This window comes from Tubulanus polymorphus, chromosome 4 (assembly GCF_964204645.1).
Source record: "Tubulanus polymorphus chromosome 4, tnTubPoly1.2, whole genome shotgun sequence".
In the NCBI taxonomy this organism is placed as follows: domain Eukaryota; kingdom Metazoa; phylum Nemertea; class Palaeonemertea; order Tubulaniformes; family Tubulanidae; genus Tubulanus; species Tubulanus polymorphus.
Genome location: NC_134028.1, coordinates 21,217,476 through 21,231,748, shown reverse-complemented (window position 1 = coordinate 21,231,748; position 14,273 = coordinate 21,217,476). Strand labels below are relative to the sequence as shown.

Sequence of the window (14,273 nt, the reverse complement as noted above, 5' to 3'; positions counted from 1 at the left end):
CACGAAACTTACTTTCTTCTACCCGATATTTCGTTGTAAGCGTTCTCATTAATCACTGATCTGATACAGCATTCAAACAACGGACCTGAATCATGTAGTTTTAATGTAACAATTTATTTTCACAAAATTCTATGCAAATAAAGATCAAATTGCATTGAGTAATGTATTGGAACTTCTCTAAACCAATTATTTCTAATTCAAAATTCTTTTAGTATAGAAATCACGAAATCTTTTATTTGTCCCACGATGGATTTCATAAGGCCACGCAAAAAAATTGTATTTTTTTCATCAGTAAAAAAAAATTCGTCAGGAAAAAATGGAAATAAAAATGCGCATCCCGCGTGCAGAACTCTGTTTCAGAAATTCGTTTCTTTTTTTTAAGTAAAGCACTCCCGCACACGCATCCCGATAAATAACCTCATCACACCTTTTTGTTTTTTTTCTTCACGGTCGCTACCCAAAATTGAATATTTCGGTTACGAAGGACTTTCCATCCTGATTCGAGGTCGTTAACGCCTAAATTTCCTCATTAAAAAAAAATAGACTTTTGGGATTTGGAATAAGGCTTTTTATTTTCTATCTGTTTTCTAAAGTCGATAACGTCACGTACATAAACGGATACAAAGCAATCAATCGATAGTCACAATCTCTGATATATTTTATCTGATAATCTCAAGTTGATCGACACAGATGGTGAAAGTCGTCATGGCTTTACTATTGAAGTTTTCGAGTTTAGCCTGTTTCATTTTCACAGCTACGTTTATTTTTACTGAATTTCTGTACACTCAGAGGCAGTTAAGTGGATATTGTAATTGCTCTCATCGTGCTACGCGCATAAGAATCGAGGAACCGTCGCAGTCCGTTAACTTCCGATCCGTCCCGGTCAACAGTTATCATGAATTCTATGTGAACCGTGATCGGGATACTAGGGAATCCAGCGGTCCTCTGTCGACGAAGGTAAAACAGAAATTCATTCTCACTAAGCTTAACGCGACGGAGAAAGTGAAGTATAGATCACTCATCTTTCAATTTGATACGTTAATGCGAAGATTGAATGTAACGTATTTACTTTTTTCTGGCACACTGATCGGTGCATATCGTCACCACGGACCGGTACCGTGGGATGACGACTTCGATGTACAGATACCCGTCGACGATTTAGTAAAGATCAAGAAATCATTTATTTATAAGGATCCGCAAGTAGCGTCTATGCTACTGCTTGCGCCATACGGACGTCCGTGGAAGCTATCCTTTACCAACTCGGACTGGCCTTTTGTTGATATATGGCCGTATACCGTTAAAGGAACCTACATGCAAGATATGACTTATCAACCATGGGTAAGACGGGACGTTGAGGATATTTTTCCGCTAATAAAAGTACCGTTTATGGGATTTATGTTACCGGCACCTCGGCGTTGGGCAAAAGTTATACATGACCGATATGGTGACGTAGAAAAGAAGTGTTCTTCGTTGCACCTGTCTCACAGAACATGGCATTACACGACCGTTATAGATGTTGATTGTAGAATCCTTCACGATCACATTCCGTTTGTAATCCGAAATTGTAGCGCAGGAGTTATGACTGAGACACTGAAAAGGGGCAAGACGTATCTACATATTTGGAGATATTCCGTCGGGCAGAAAGATGTACCTGAAATTGTAAAATGTATTGAATGATGTTTCAGATGTTCCACAACATGAAAAAGAAAATTGAAAGGGATTTATGAATAGATATAGATATGATATGAAAATGAACAGATACTATGTAGATATTGAAAACAATTCATCAATGTCATTAAAAACTTCAACTGGAAATATATATATATATATATATATCAAATATGTATATATTATTATTATCTAGAAGCTGGATAAAAATTTTTTACAATGGCCCATTTTTTTTTGTTTTCCTGTGCGAGAATTCAAAACTTTTGGTTTTCTCGCGCGAGAATTCAAAAAGTTTCGCGAGAAAACCAAACTTTTTGAATTCTCACGCGAGAAAACCAAAGGTTTCGAATTCTCGCGCGAGAAAACCAAAAGTTTTGAATTCTCTCTCGAGAAAACCAAACAACGGGCCAATGTGAAAAATTTTTTATCGGTGCTTTATCCGTACAGAAAAAATTTCTTTAGTATGGCCCGAATCAGCCACCATAAAAAGCGACCAATACGCGACAGAGAAATTTCCATTTCAAATATCCACTTTTTACTCGGTTGTAGGCCTGCCTTTCATCAAGCTGTCCTACTGCCCTCAAAGCAGCTGAGCGGGCCTATTCAGGAATTGAAAGTATTAACAATGGGTTTTAAATCAGAATAACCGCAGATAATTGTATTTCTATTGCGTTATATTAGTTTTTTTCTGATCAGCGATTGCCAATGAGTGACACATGTTCGCAGCTGCTGCATAATAAATCATGGCGACCACGGTTCGAATAGAGGAAAATAAGGCAGTGAAGTGTGAATTTTTAGAGCCGGGTAAAATTGAAGGATGTTGTTTAGTAGTTGCAGCGGGAGGAATCGTTATGCTATTAGGTGGAATATACTATACAACTGGTATACTAATAGTTGAATGGGTTGAATACTTTAATACAGGGTACACGAATGTCTCGTGGATTGGCGTCAGTACCGCTGTGGCGCTGATATTTTGTAAGTAACCATGTATCAATACGACGTATCGGTTCTAATGTTTCTTCAAGCGGAATCGCATATCGCTCAATCTTAATGTCACCTTCGATGAATGGCTTATTTGACTGCATTCTAAATGCGGGTGCAGGGAACCCCTGGCTGCTGCGTCGGTAGCCGCTTCGATGCGGAAGGAGTGGCCCTTGAAAAGGGAAGTTGACTTTGTTATATGAAATATTCACTAACATTGACAAGATATGCATCTAAAAAGCTCAAAATTTTCTTTTTCAAACCCCTCGCTGCTGGGGGCTTTGCGCTTACGGCGCACGCAATCGCCGTCTCCACCGTCAAATAAGGTCAACCTCATCTAAATTCGCACCCACCCAATAGAGAGGCAGCGCACAGGCAAGGCCTGGATGTATACATATACTGGTTGCTCATATTCTACCGTGTATTCAACGTTTGCATTATTCATCACCAAATGGTTTAGCTCTCTATATGGATGAATATATTAATGAATTAATTAATGACTCTTGCGCCTCAGGGGTGGAAGTGCCCCAGGGCTTGAAATGTTTTTTATTTTTGTTTTCAGCTCCTGTTGCCGGTGTTGTAATCAGGAGATTTGGATTAAGAAGATGTTTAGTCAGTTCTGCTATTGTGGGCGGTTCATCAATTTGTAGTTCGGCATTTTCGACCAAATTATGGCAAATCTACTTTTTATGGTTCGTAGCAGGTATGTGTACGCTTGTACGTATATATGTATGTATGTTAGTACAAAAAATCGATGTAAGTCTTAATTTACTTCTTTTTCCTCTATGTTCACGGCTATGTTAAGCCTATATATCAACTGTTTTCATCATGCATAATTTTTGATGATAATATGCGATTTGTTTTCAGGACTGGCGCATTCGTTTCAAGTCGGACCTATAATGGCTTACGTTTTGATCAGGTTCCGTCGTCACAGGTCGATAGCGAACGCTTTCGTCATGTCCGCAGTTCCATTGGGAACGCTCATTTTCGGCGTCATCATTAATACGTTATTAGAAGTTTATACTTGGCGAGGGACAGTTCTGATAACGGGAGCCCTAGCACTAAACGTAATACCCTGCAGTTTAGTTTTACGTAAATGGAACAAACTGCGCCGTAAAGAAGATGTACTTTTGGAAAGTGAAGAAAACACGCAAATACGTTTGGAAAAGGAGAAAAAAACAGATAAACCTAAAGAAAGATGTTCAGGCTGTATTACTTGGGACAGCGAAGTTTTAAAACTACCCGCTTTCATGGGTATATTGTTTCAGGTGTTTTTCATTTACATTGCAGTATCTATAATCTACATCCACATGGTTTCCGGATTCACAGATATTTGCAAACTGGATTTAGAGAGCGCCAGGTATCTAGTTCCGTATTTCGGAGCTAGCAATACGGTAGCACGATTTATCGTATCTATAATCTCGCAGCATCCTCGTATTGATACATTCACTCTGTTTCTAATAGTTAATGTTTTACTAAGCGTTACGGTGGCGATAATTCCTGTATTCGAAGGATTTACAGCCGCTGTTGTTTTAGTTGTAATCATTGGAATCGGAATGTCAGCATTTTCTGGACTCACTCATCTAGTTGTTGCTGATATCATAGAGTATAGATATCTTCATATGGCCGTACAATACATGTTGTTACCTTCTGGGATTGGATACATGGTCGGTGCTCCATTAGCCGGTAAGTTACGGAGGGCCCATGTACCAACGAAATGTTCAACCACCAGGTTTTCCAGGGTTTTGTGACCGGCCTTGGACAGCACAACCATTGATAGTTCGTTGTTCAATAAACAAAGAAGCACCAGATCGATTTAATTGTTTATACTTTTAAAGATGTTTATATATACTTTCAGGTTTGATATTTGACGCAACCGGGAACTACATTTATTCATTTGAATTGACGGCAGTTTTAGTAGCGGTCAGTGTTCTGATAATGATACCATTCTGGGTCAAGCACATCCGTTCATTATCGAGTGAAAACAGTCACATTCTTTAAAAATGTGTCGTTACCGTATATGTACTACCTAGGTACGTACGTATGTCTCCAGGACGCCACGATTATGCTTATAATGCATACAGCATACACACAATGTTGAACTAACCTACCCCCCATTAACATGACACAAAACAACCAACCTTATACTTTAAACTCAATGCATTATTATACATGTTGTACAGTACAGAATTAGGTATAGAGTATAACATAATTTTGACTTTCATTCATCTTAAAAATCCGTCCACAAAACAATGTGCACGAATCTCTCGCCCTGTATAGAACATTCATTAGGTTCCAATATTCCAGTCAGTTAGAGAGAGGAACCATGGAAAAATGCCTTGGCGCGGATATTTTTGAAGGCTGACTTCATTTATTGTTTGATTTGAAAAATGACATTGCAGAAACTACAACTGCCCCCGATCTCTTTATGTAGATGGCCAGATGTCTGAAATCTAATTTCAATACATTTTAGGTGCGTACGTATTAAGCATTTGAAAGAGAATAATGACCTTTTCAGAGGGGGTCCGGACCAGCCCTTGAAAATCTTTGGCCCTTCGAAAAGTCAACCTCCAACAAATCAAGCAAGGTTTTTAGTTGTTGTATTAGCTAAAAAAAAAATCATTTTTCTGGCTGATATAATAGTATTTAGTAATTTCATGTACCGTACATATTTGTCGCACGGTAATAACGACTTTATCTATACCCAACCATCGACAACGCTAGGTCCTGGCGTTTTCCTAAGGCCGATGATACTGCGTATGATGAATATCGTACGACTGAATATTGTAGGTAAAAATCCCCATATATTCAAAGTAGGTAAAAACCCCACTTGGTGATTTTAAAGAACATTTCAAAGCAAAATGTCTCTCCAACTTATTCATTTGCAATGAGACTGAAATATGTGTGAACTGTGCAATGAAATCTTTCGTTGCGATAAATGCTTAAGTAAACTTTTAGAATAAAATAAATTGTTAGAATTAATATGATGATAATAATGAACTTTTGAACATTGATAATGAACTTTTTATTTCTAATATCTTAAAATTCGAACTAGAACATTTTTTGAACTGTGAACTTTTTTGTTAACTTTTGGTATATTTGAGCTGTGCGATGCTATGAATTGTAAGAAATAATGACTTTTAATTTGAAATATTCTAGATTCAAGCTATATAATATGTAATAATATATTTGAAATGTGCGATGAACCCTTTCGATAACGTAAAGTACTAATTTAGTATTAATGAACTGTTAATTTGTTGTATGTTTTAATTCAAATATATACTATAGTTTGTATGCCCATGATATCATTATGGTGTTCCACAGAAAAATATGAATAAATTGGATAATGTATCAATCATACGAATTAATTGACCTTAAGATTGTATCTACCAACACTCCATTCATTTTTTACCTACTTTGAAGAATTGCGGATTTCTTACCGCTGTGTGGGTGGTAATACAATCAGGGCTGTACTTGAGGTGACAAAAATGTCTACAATCAGAATTCGAACACTTTGGACAATGCGTCTTGATATTCTAATGACACGATAATTTTTACAATTCATGATATATCTAAGTCTATGTACACTAGCATCTATGAATGATATCATGAAATTCGTTTTAAAATTCAACTTCGTGGAAATCTCACTAGATTCTTCTCAGAATTTCAACAAATTTCTATCGTCGATGGAGAGACCGCCTCCAGCACCCCCTCGAGTTCGTTGGCGGCTCATCGTCCTTACAGTATTACACTCGGGCCCTTTACTTCTCTAGATCTCGCCCCTACAAAAACCCTAGACCCAGCAGCGCTGGTCCGTACACAGAAATGTGCAAGAATCTCTCGAACCCTGTACGTGACGATATACGTAACTAGCAATATAGGGGCGTACCGTCTCTGCCAGTCGTGCGTGTTACTGACTCCAGGTCGCGATCGCTGTTAGCGAAACGTGTCGTAACGATGAACGTCACTTTTTGTTTCATTCTAAAAGGGTCGCTAATCTGAGAAAGGAATTGAATATATCCATCTGATCATAGACGTAATTATCTGCACATTCGACAACTTGAATTTTTCAACCAGTATCGTTCAGCTAGCTAAATTAACTGAACTCGCTTTGCCTTTGTCCTAATGTTTTCAATTTTTTTCAGTTTTAAAAATCTTTAATTATGTTTTGTCCTCGTCTATAATTAGTGTTGATTATGCCTCATTCTGTTGCTTGTTTATCTCCTATTATGTAAACACTTGATTTCACCGAAAATGTATCAGTTGCAAACAACGGTTTTTTAATGTTTATGCAGAATAAAGTTTGAATTTGAATTCCAACGAGTCGCAAGACGACCTTCGCCGAGCTTTAGTTCTTTAGTATTCGGAATCAGGAATCGTCGAATTGGGTCGGTGCCTTATAGTTGCATATCCGCGCTGCATCAACGCGGGATAACTACGGGTCATTCAGCTAACCCATCGGGCTTTTGACACTTGGTTTTCAACATTAATATCTACTAGCTGTTATTATTCTCTGATTATCCAAAATTGGAGCAATGCAGGCAGTAGCAAGGCCGACATAAGGCCCGATCTTGTGTGATATTCACAAATTGGCGCGCTCTCTGTTGTACCGTCAGTGAGCGCCACTATTCCGATGCATTGGTTGGTGGTGAGGATTACAACGATGGAGGGGTTAGCAGGGATAAAGCACACTCTGTTACTTATGTTGGTATTTATAGCCGCGGTCTTGGTAAAACAAAGTAAGTTTTGAAAACTTAATGCAATCACCAAATACTGTTTATAAAGGAAACCCATATGTCTATATACCGGCACGGGAAGTCAGAACCCTGAAGTTGAAAATGTGATCTTGACATCCTTTTTTTGTATTACGCCTATACGTGGTTTAGTAGCCTACATGCGTATACGTTCAAGTAGCTTATAGAATCGATGCATGCTGTAATATAGAAGCCGGTTCTTTCATGAGGTTCCAATATTCCAGTATCCAGTTAGAGTGGAACGCTTTCAAGGCTGAAATCATTTATTGTTTAATTTGATAAATGATATCGCAGAGACTGCAACTGCCCCGGACCTATGTACGTAGATGGCCAGATGTCCGAAATCTATATTCAATAAAATACATCCTCTTTATGTATTTTTCATAAAATGCATACGGTGGATACCACATCAGAACGCCGGATAGCGTGTTAACAAATGTGTAGTTTAATGAGAAAAATACATGTAAAACGTAATGCGTTTATATACATACGTCTCCACATGTATACACAGCGGAACATGTTGTAAAAATAGAGATACGATATGAAACAACTCAGAGATATTTCCAACTGCATGCATTCTTCTAGATGTGCGAGAACATAAAGCACTTACAAGATATATTTTCGGAGTTTTGATAATTCGTCTGGTTGCATCGGATAACCGACTTCAATTCTAAATTTCGCTAAGACTGTGGTGTACTCTGTAGTTACCACGTACCACATCAAAGTGGGGTTTATTCCACTAAACTCTCAAATGATTCCTCACTACTTTGACATCACTAATGACTGGTACGTCTCGAATTAACTGCATTTATTGACAAATCATTATTATATTATCATTATTATTAATGTTATATCTTTATTTAACTGAAGCTCTCAATCCACGGAAGGTAAAAGTATAGGGTTCCAATTGCTGTGATAGATCAGCTGCAATTCCTTTTATTCTAAAACGTTTCGTAATTTCCAATGTATCTCACTGATTCGATGTATGTACGTATATCATATCGTCACTATTTGTTCTATTAAACGAATTTTCAGTGTATTTTCGTAATTTCTCAGATGCAGCTATCCAGTGTCACAATTGTAACTCGTTTCACGTGAGTGGATGTGAACACATCAACAAAACATCGACCGAGTACCTGAGGCATTGCGAACCAAATGCGAAACAATGCAGGAAAATAATTCAATTAGGTAAGATATTCTTTGACGCCTTGATGAGAAACAGTCAGTTCCAGTTAACCAGACCCGTGTCGAGGAGGGGTTCGGGGGTAGCGAACGAACCCCCTAAAATTTGTGCCCTTTAAAGTCAGTGTAAAAAAATTTGGGTCTTGAAGATTTTTCAAAATTTGGAAACAATTTTCATGGATGTTTTTTGACAATGAAAAGTGATCCATTCTCGGTACCCGGGCACTTCTTATTTAAGATCTGCCCTTTTTCATTAAGAAAATGTCCTTTTTTACAGTAAAAAAATGCCCTTTTTCTTGAAATAGAACTAGCCTTAAAAAGCACGAAACAGGCCTGTTAGTATTATTATTGAGTTAAAATCGGTTCATTTCTCATGTTTTGATTCTGAGTCGAATCTTGAACTCGCAACTGTGGAACTTGAGTATTTGCTCATCGGGCTTATATACATTATCACAAATGACTGGTGGGCCATGTGCGCCTTAAGAAACATGAACATAATACCACTAGTCGCACTACAATCATAGAACGTGTCAAGAGCTACAATTTTGCAATTGATTGTGATGAGAAAATATGCCTAGGTACCAATATAATAAGGAAATACTAAGTTATTCTACTATTCACTACCCCTTGGTGGCCATATACAAAAACCAATGACCTTGAAACTGACCACAATCATAGAGCATGTTTGCGATGTTAATGGTATTTTGACTAGAGTGCTGTTCGCGAAACTTACGGTCAAAAATTGATTATTTCCAGTGGACGATGAAAAGAGAATTATACGACAGTGTGGCTTTGAAGAAGCTCCTCTCAGATGCGTCAAAAGAGTCGGAACATCGAAGATAAAGATGACGTATTGTCACTGTAATACAGATAAATGTAACGGATCCTCGTCACTAGCAGGACTGAAACACGTCTTCATTGCTTCACTTATGTCGTGGCTTATTTTCTTTGTCTGGTCGCGTGAAGTATCTTTGTAATGACAGTCTAGTTATATGCACCAATTTGTACCTTTTTTACCACGATACTCAGACTAACACGCGTTTCTAACTGTTTGATATAAAAGAGTTTCTAATCAATTAAATTGAATAGGATTTTATACATAAAACAATACGTTGAGTTTTGTTTCTTTTGTTTAGTTTTGTTAGGATTTCTAACGAACCATTGACCATAAAAATACTGATACACATTCGTATCGACGCCTTAATTCTCATCTGATGTCTCGTTAAGATATATTCACTTGTAATCTACCTATCAATTTGTCCCTTTTTTTCTGGCTAAACACTTCGGGTAGAATTACGCACTCGCTTGCCAGGGTTTGGTTCATATGCGCTTGTTATACCTTCCATTAAAGCTCCGGTGGGAGGCGACCAAGCCCTGGCAAGCGGAGGATACTGGAATGGAATAAAGTTTTCGGGAAATTTTGAGAATCGTTCGTTGTTTGTTGCACACGACGAGCAGGCTTAATTCAGGGATAAAATTAGAAGGCGACGATTAGAGATCCCGCTAAAGCACGCAATACAAATTGGTAATTTCCATGATGATACAACGTATGTGCTCAATGTATAGGCCAAAACTGGCCGGAAATTGTATTTGATGACAACTAGCGTGTAGGTACATGCACACTCAAATAGCACCAAAAAATAAAAGAGGGTTAAAACCATTGACTGGAATTGCTCCAATTATATCCAATTGACAGAAATTACTTCGTGCACAGAACTTCTACACACACGCGGTTCTAGTTCAATCATGTTTTATCCAGTTGCCAAAAATTTCGGTTTTCAAGGCGGGCGTACCCACGACCCGCCGACCTACGTTGTAGGCTAACCAAGGCTCAGTTGCACAGTCTCGTGACATTAGTATAAAAGTGCGCTTAAATTCTAACACTATTCTGAGGTTAATAGATCGGCCATATATGGTCTTGAATGGTCTAAGATCTAATGACTGTGTAACTGGTCCCACTGGATAACTGACTTCGTGACAGTTAAATTCCCCGTGTTTATTCCCGGCAGGTGTGCTAGGTTTGTAATCAACAAAGTATTAAATCTAATCAAATGGATAATTTATCCCTATTTCAAGATCATTACTTCCATAGTATTAATCATGAATAGGGTTAACTTCAACCATTAAACAGACAGCAGCGCTGTTCCCTGGTCTTTTCTAAGCAGATAAATCTAACTGACAATAGATTGAAATTTCGAGAGTATAGATACAACTGTACATCGTGAAAGATGAAGAAAGAATAAAAAACGAAAAAACACTGAAGGAAGAAATTAGAATTAAGACGTTTATTCGACATGACAGAATTCATACGCTTTACGTTCACGGGAATGTGGAAATCGGTATCGGATTTAACTGCGCACTTTAATCCAGTCTAAGAATGACGTAACTCTGGTGTAAACACCAGGATTTCCTGGCTGGCCACACGGTACAGCTCCGAATGATACTATTCCGTGCAGGTACCATTTACCATTTCTGTTACAGACTAAAGGACCACCGGAATCACCCTAGATAAACAGCATACAAATATCATATTAATGAGCATCGTCGTGAAATGTGTAGAAAAAAGTGTGGTGGTTGGGTTTGTGAGGGACAAATCAATCAAAGATATCAATCAAACATAATAGAGGGAAATAATCCTTACATCAATTAAATGAAAATTCATCCCCAGTTCAAGATTTAAAAAATGGAAAGTCAAAACAACCGCTAAAACCTAATAGATTATCGCATTCGTTGCAGTCACGTAAGGAGTACATTCAGTAACTCATCCTTGGCGTGGCGAACTGACCAATTCTTTAACAGTATTTGAGTTTTAGGGTCTATTTTAGAGGCTACTTTTTAAATCATCACGGGATGTTGTGAATACGTGCGTCACTGCGGGATCAAGTTAAATGGTGATCCATGAAAAAATGCTCCTCTGAATATTCTAAGAATTGATTTTGAAATCTTACCCGACAAGCATTCTTACTCGTGTGACCGCCGGCGCATATGTTACCATCGTCCAAACCACGGAAGATCTGTTTACAGATTCGGTGGTCTATTACTTTAACATCAACGTGTAATAGTTGGCGTGATGATGGAGCATTCATATCTATGTACGTGAATAATGAGAAATAAATCTAAATATCTAATAAAATCAACGCCGTGAATTAGAATAAAAACTGAAAGAGAAGACGCGTTTTGACCCGATCATATAAAGCCATTCTCGTTTATGGAAGCACCCGAATGCTTTTGGGGGTTCTGCCTTTTAAGATGGCTGACTGGCGTCTATATTTGCTCACGATAGGGGCTTTCCTGGAAACGTCACATCAAATCTCACTTCAAAATTCGTATCCCTCTTTACATCAATTCCATGGCGATGGGAAGGGGGCGCAAGGCCCGTTGTGGCTTCTATTTCACTTGTTGTAAATTGGATGTATACAATAATACTCTACTTACCGCCATCGGTGTTAGTCTGTCCAAATCCGCTTACATAGCATACGTCACCATCCGCTGGGTCCATACCAACTGATGGTAGACAGACTGGGGATTGGTATTCATCGAATGGTACCTTCTCTGTTAACTTCATTATGGCGATGTCATTACCTTATAGAACGTATAGCAAATAGTTTGATATCACAGATCTTTAAGTCAAGAAATAAAGAGACAGTACCAGATACATGTATGTGTTAATTTAGTTTTTGATTGGTTAGTTAGTTGAAATGATATCGCGCTATTCGGACCAATTACTCAATTTACCTCTTACTCTTACCTTTGAACTCTTGCCATCTGGCGTGTTGATAAACTTTTTCTACTGAATATGAGTAATATCTCATCGGGCGATCGAGGTTCACTTCTCCAACAACGACGTCCCACATTCTGGGGTAATTACCACTGTGATAAAGAAAACGTAGCGAATGTACTTATGGTCAACATTTCAACAATTACAGCAACAGAAAATTTAGATTCGAATTAGCCACTGCTACGTGTTGTTTTGGTTCAATTTGCAAAGACATTCATAGAATGTATCCGCGCCCGGTATGTCATTTGATCGAAGATATTACTTACTATGGCATAGCGACACAATGAGCTGCAGTGACAATAGTATCGTCATTAATCAAAGTACCTCCACACACGTGTTGACCCTGGAAATGGAGACTCACTTGCCAGGGAAATTGCCCAAACTTGGCCGGACTTCCGCTGATAATTCTCCAGCCGGATTCGGCTACTTTGCCGCATTCAAAGTTATTGTTGCCTGCTATTGGTTTTTTGGTTGGCGGTGCTGTGGGGTAAAAGAAGCAGAAAGATGTAAGAATTATGAAACCTATTTCATACATGACACAGCTATCTCGATAGAATACTCATGATCCCCACATTTTTAGCAAAAGCTGAATAATCCTTTATCACGTTAAAGCGTCCGTCTTTGGATATTGATGAGTGCAATGAAGGGGGACGGCTGAGAGGTATTTAACTATGACTGTGTCAGACCTGTTATTTTTAATTTCGTTTGATTCACTAACCGAGTGTCAAGCAGCAACTCTGGAAGATACTATCGCAACCACCGATGACAGCACCCGAAGCTCCGTTAGCTTTTCTGGGACAGTAACTTCCAAACGACTGACATTGTCCTCCGTATCTCTCACAGTCATTTCCTGGTAGAAACAAAAATTTCGACAAATCATAATGTATGTATATTTCCGACACGTACGTATATGAAAGTATTTGAAATGTGTTGATTCAGATAATAAAAATTGTTGATTAAAGGTACATAACAATACAATAGAACTTTATTGAACTCTACAAGATTTTTACAATAAAAAAGCATTCGAGTAAAAATCAATAAAGTAAAGACGGGCGAAAGGTACAAGAGATACAATATTGTAATACGTCAAACACGCAAATAAATATCAAACACAACAAACCAATAAGCAAATTTCAGAAATATCAAAATATTCTGCACTGGCGAATACTGCTTGATTTCCCAACTAGAGTAATGCTTACCTAACGAAACTCCCAATAAAGCACCAAATACAATAAAACCTAACATGATTTCTGTAAAATGCTGACCGTTCTGAAGGATGCCCGATACTCGGCCGGTTTATATACCTGGGAAAACTGAACCGTCCATTAAAGCTTAATAAGATAAATATCTGATAGTGATAATGACTATTGATAACATTATCGGCCATGACCACGTTTTACTTACTCGTAAAGTACATGTTCCAGTTCCAAACACTGACGATCGTACCGACGTCTTTTAACAATGTCAAGTTTTGATTTCCCTCCTATTTATTTGAATGATTGATTTCATTACGTTTACACACCCTTGCTTTTGACTTGGTGTGCCTTAAAAACCTATAAAATTTGCCGGGAACAGAACGGGAGGTTTGATTTTGAAATTGGGAAATCGAAGCGCTGATTTTTGGTCGGTCGCATTTACAGATCTTTTGTTTAACTCGTGATTTAACCGTTTTAGGTATACGTACCATTTCACCATTTAAAGGTATATGTTTCAATGCTCTTCTTTGTAAATTGATCGTCAATACCCTTATCACCTGTTTTGTCGGCCGTAGTAGATTTGTAAGAACGCTATTTCTAGGCTAGAAATATGTATGCATATCTTACAGTCTCTCATTTATACGGCTTGGTCCCTGCAAATCGTGAAAATGGATTTCGGCCCGCTGCGTCATCTTCAAAACATTACGTTTCTCA

The 14,273-nt window shown here is 38.0% G+C and overlaps 2 protein-coding genes and 1 long non-coding RNA gene across 3 annotated transcripts; 2 read left to right on the top strand and 1 right to left on the bottom strand.

Moving 5' to 3' along the window:
- Positions 1 to 2,411: 2,411 nt before the first annotated feature.
- On the top strand, positions 2,412 to 4,650 carry LOC141904419 (monocarboxylate transporter 13-like). The gene is made up of 5 exons (XM_074793006.1): positions 2,412 to 2,472; positions 2,590 to 2,643; positions 3,212 to 3,352; positions 3,517 to 4,335; positions 4,508 to 4,650. The coding sequence occupies exons 1-5, from the start codon at positions 2,412 to 2,414 to the stop codon at positions 4,648 to 4,650; spliced, it is 1,218 nt and encodes a 405-aa protein (XP_074649107.1).
- A 2,622-nt stretch (positions 4,651 to 7,272) lies between these two features.
- LOC141904591 (uncharacterized) lies at positions 7,273 to 9,645 on the top strand. The gene is made up of 3 exons (XR_012619151.1): positions 7,273 to 7,388; positions 8,460 to 8,591; positions 9,342 to 9,645. It is a non-coding gene; the product is annotated as an uncharacterized LOC141904591 (long non-coding RNA).
- A 1,268-nt stretch (positions 9,646 to 10,913) lies between these two features.
- Positions 10,914 to 13,608, bottom strand: LOC141904418 (chymotrypsinogen A-like). The gene is made up of 7 exons (XM_074793005.1): positions 13,563 to 13,608; positions 13,082 to 13,213; positions 12,630 to 12,843; positions 12,334 to 12,455; positions 12,021 to 12,167; positions 11,534 to 11,673; positions 10,914 to 11,089 (listed from the first exon to the last, which is right to left on the bottom strand). The coding sequence occupies exons 1-7, from the start codon at positions 13,606 to 13,608 to the stop codon at positions 10,934 to 10,936; spliced, it is 957 nt and encodes a 318-aa protein (XP_074649106.1). The 3' UTR covers positions 10,914 to 10,933.
- Between the last annotated feature and the right edge of the window lie 665 nt (positions 13,609 to 14,273).